Source organism: Chenopodium album, chromosome 13 (assembly GCF_948465745.1).
Source record: "Chenopodium album chromosome 13, dcCheAlbu1.1, whole genome shotgun sequence".
Lineage (NCBI taxonomy): Eukaryota > Viridiplantae > Streptophyta > Magnoliopsida > Caryophyllales > Amaranthaceae > Chenopodium > Chenopodium album.
The window spans coordinates 16,673,998-16,677,324 of record NC_137846.1 but is presented as its reverse complement, the minus strand read 5'-3'; the positions used below and the strand labels follow the sequence as shown (position 1 = coordinate 16,677,324).

At 40.1% G+C, this 3,327-nt stretch overlaps 1 protein-coding gene across 1 annotated transcript; it reads left to right on the top strand.

Moving 5' to 3' along the window:
• The first annotated feature begins 2,527 nt into the window (after positions 1 to 2,527).
• LOC145575307 (uncharacterized) lies at positions 2,528 to 3,013 on the top strand. The gene has a single exon (XM_081633192.1). The coding sequence runs from the start codon at positions 2,528 to 2,530 to the stop codon at positions 3,011 to 3,013; it is 486 nt and encodes a 161-aa protein (XP_081489318.1).
• Positions 3,014 to 3,327: the final 314 nt, after the last annotated feature.

Here is a 3,327-nt window from a genome sequence, read left to right as displayed (position 1 = left end):
GCAGAATGGGTGAAAGGTTGTTGAAACTGAATTTTATGGGTAAATGTGTTGATATTAAGATTGATGATGTTGATCGGTGCTTGCTTATAGATGTTATTAATGAAATGGTTGATAAATTTAGCTCTAGAGGGTATGAACTTCCCAGATATCCTGTGCTAAGTTATTGTACTGCATAGAAAAGTCATGCATTAACTGATGATAAAACATTAATGAAAATGTTTGAGGTAGTTGATGGAGCTACGATATATATATGGATTAGGTGTTTAAAGAAACCCAATTTCATATGGACATTAGCTGAGAAGGTTAGGTTGGGTAAAACTGGTGAGAATGTTGTTGAACCTGGACCATCAAAACCCCCATTAGCTAAGCTACCTATTAAAAGGGCCAAGCTCAATGATTCCAAAAAGGCCCAAATTTCAGATTCTCATAACACACTAGAGTCCCCACCACCTGTTGATACGTCCCTTAACAGTCCAAGGAGGAGAAGCCCGAGAATCAGTTCTTCTAAGTCAGCTGAACCACCCTTACTCAAATCTCCTGCCAATCCCAATTACTTCCTACTATTACAAGCCAAGAAGAAGCCCAAGGTTTAGCCAAACTTTGAACAACCATCCAAGTTTAGGTTTGACCCAAACAGATTCTACTTTGACCCAAACTGACCCTATTCAATCCCAAACTCCCACCTTACAGTCTCAAAGTAACCCAGTTTAAAAAAAACACACACTTCTAAAGCTTGTCCCATTCCCACATGGTAAAAAGATTCCTAAGTCAACACTGAAATGGAAGGGTTTGTGGGTACCATCTATTCCTACACAAGGTACCAGCAATGTTTCTGAGGTGGATGTATCAATTAGGTCAACTAGAAAGAGGTCTAGGACAAGGGTTGAAACTGAAATTTCTAAAATGGGTGATGAAGGTAGTGGTGGTTTAAATGGAAGTGATTCTGATTCTGATGGTGAATATGAACCTAAAGGAGCTGATGATGGACAGTCTGAAAGTGATGGTAGTATGGACTATGAGGAGGGTGACATTAATGAGCTTTTGAATTAGAATTATGTAGATGGTGGGTGGGAACCATTTTGGACAAATGAATGGGTTTGTGATGATGATTCATACATGAATAGGTTGTATATGAATGGAGAAGTATTTGAGGAAACAGAGTTTGGTAATATTAAGTTGAAGCCTTGATAGTTGTTTGTAGACAAGGATCAGTTTAGGGATGTGTTGAGAGATTTCTGTATACAGGAGGGATTTGCCTTAGTTGTAAGAAGGGCAAAAAACTTCAGATACACTGCAGAGTGTGCAGATGAAAGGTGTAATTGGAGGATTCATGCAACAAGGTTAGCTGATAATCACACATGGGCTATCAAAAAGATCAAGAAAGGTCATTCATGTGATTTGAACCTTGTTAACAACCTTATGTGCAACTGTAAATGGGCTGCAAGTAAACTCCTTGAGGATATTAGAGCTAACCCTGATATTAAGGGAAAGACTTTGAATTCCTTGCTGTGGGAGAGGTATGGGCTTTCTATAGCCACTTCTACTATTTACAAAATGAAAGGGTTAGCAATGAAGGTAATACAGGGGGGGCAAGATGAATCATACAATGAGTTGCCCAAGTATTGTGAGCAGTTAAAAGAAGCTAACCTAGGGTCTGTTGCTTTTTGCTGTTGGAAAACTATCCTTGAGCCTAAGAGAGCTTTGCAATTCTCATCCATTTTTATGAGCTTTGCTGCACAATTTAGGGTATTGATAAGTGGTTGCAGGGGGTTAGTAGGTGTAGATTGGTGTCATTTGAAGGGAAACTATGGTTGCATATTGTTGTCTACTATTTCCCTAGATGGCAACAATGAGATCTTTCATGTGGCTATGGCTGTTGTAGACTCTGAAAACAAGACAAGTTGGACCTGGTTCTTCCACCACTTGAAACAAATATTGACAGCAGAAGGGAGAAATGACTGGACTATCATGAGTGATAGACAGAAGGTGACATACACCCACTTTATAACCATAATTAGCTTATGTTTATGTTGTTCATAATTCACTTAACTTCATGCCTTGGTTTTGCAGGGAGTAGACCCATCTTTGGATGTTGTGTGGCCTAAGTGCCAAGGAGATATTGTGCCAGACACCTCTGCAAAAACTTCAAGAAAGATTACCCTGGCTTATTAATGCATAAGCTTTTTTGCATAGTCACCAATGCTTACTCTGACTACACTTTTAGGAAGGCATTGACTTAAGTACAGAAGCACGCTGGGGTAGGGGCAGTGAAGTGGTTTCAAGAAGTTGGACCACTTGACAGGTGGACCAGGTGGAAGTTTGACCCCTGTTTGAAAAGTGATGAGAACACAAATAATTTTGTGGAAAGTTTTAATAGTTCAATTGGAGTAGATAGAACTTATCCTATTTTAATATTGCAGAAAGGTAATAACTGTTGTACTTTAACTTGTTATTTTAAGAGACTTTCAAATGTAACTACAGTTTAACTTGGTATTTTTTTATGTGTTCGGGAGTGAGAAGAACGGCCATGGTCAGACTTGCTACCAGGCAGCAGCTTGCAAACCAGTGGCAAGATGGTATATGTCCAAGCATTAGGCAAATATTGAGGGTTTTGACCAAGGATAGTAGGGTCTACCAAGCTTACCCTTCTGGCAGGGGCAATTATGAGATACATGATGGGAGAGCTAAGCTACCAGTTTCCATTACTGAAAGAACATGTGTATGTGAGAGATGGCAGTTGTGTGGCATCCCATGTAAACATGGAATCAAAGCCGTATTACATGAAGGAAAAGACCCAGCTAACTATGTGAGTGAGTGTTTCACTGTAGCCAGGTATAGACAAGCTTACAGTGGTAACATCTCACCTATTCCTGATCAAGAGCAATGGCCACACATAGATGGTGTACCTACTCTGATCCCCCCAACAATGAAGAGAAGCATAGGAAGACCTTTAAGAAATAGGAGGAGAGAAGAAGGGGAACAAAGAAAAGGCAAAAGGAGTGCAACTGTCTAATGTAGCAACTGCAAAGCATTTGGACACAACACTCAAACTTGCAAGGGTGGTCCTACTGCCAGGGAGGTTGCAAAACAACAAGGGAGAAAGTGCCAAAAAAGACTGACAACAAGGGAAAGAAAGCTTAGAAAGCACAAGCAGAGGCCAACAATGATCTTGATTTTGCACTCAATGAAAGGATGATTCAGGGTGGATATGATGTAGGAAATGGTGTACACCAAACAACAATCATTATCAGTAAGGTGGTTCATCTTCACAAGCAGTAGGTGTATCTACCAACAGTCAACCAGCAAAGGGTCACATCTCCAAAACAA

Bases quoted from the DNA above. Each gene is read 5' to 3' on its own strand.
- LOC145575307 (XM_081633192.1), top strand. From the start codon at position 2,528: ATGGTCAGACTTGCTACCAGGCAGCAGCTTGCAAACCAGTGGCAAGAT.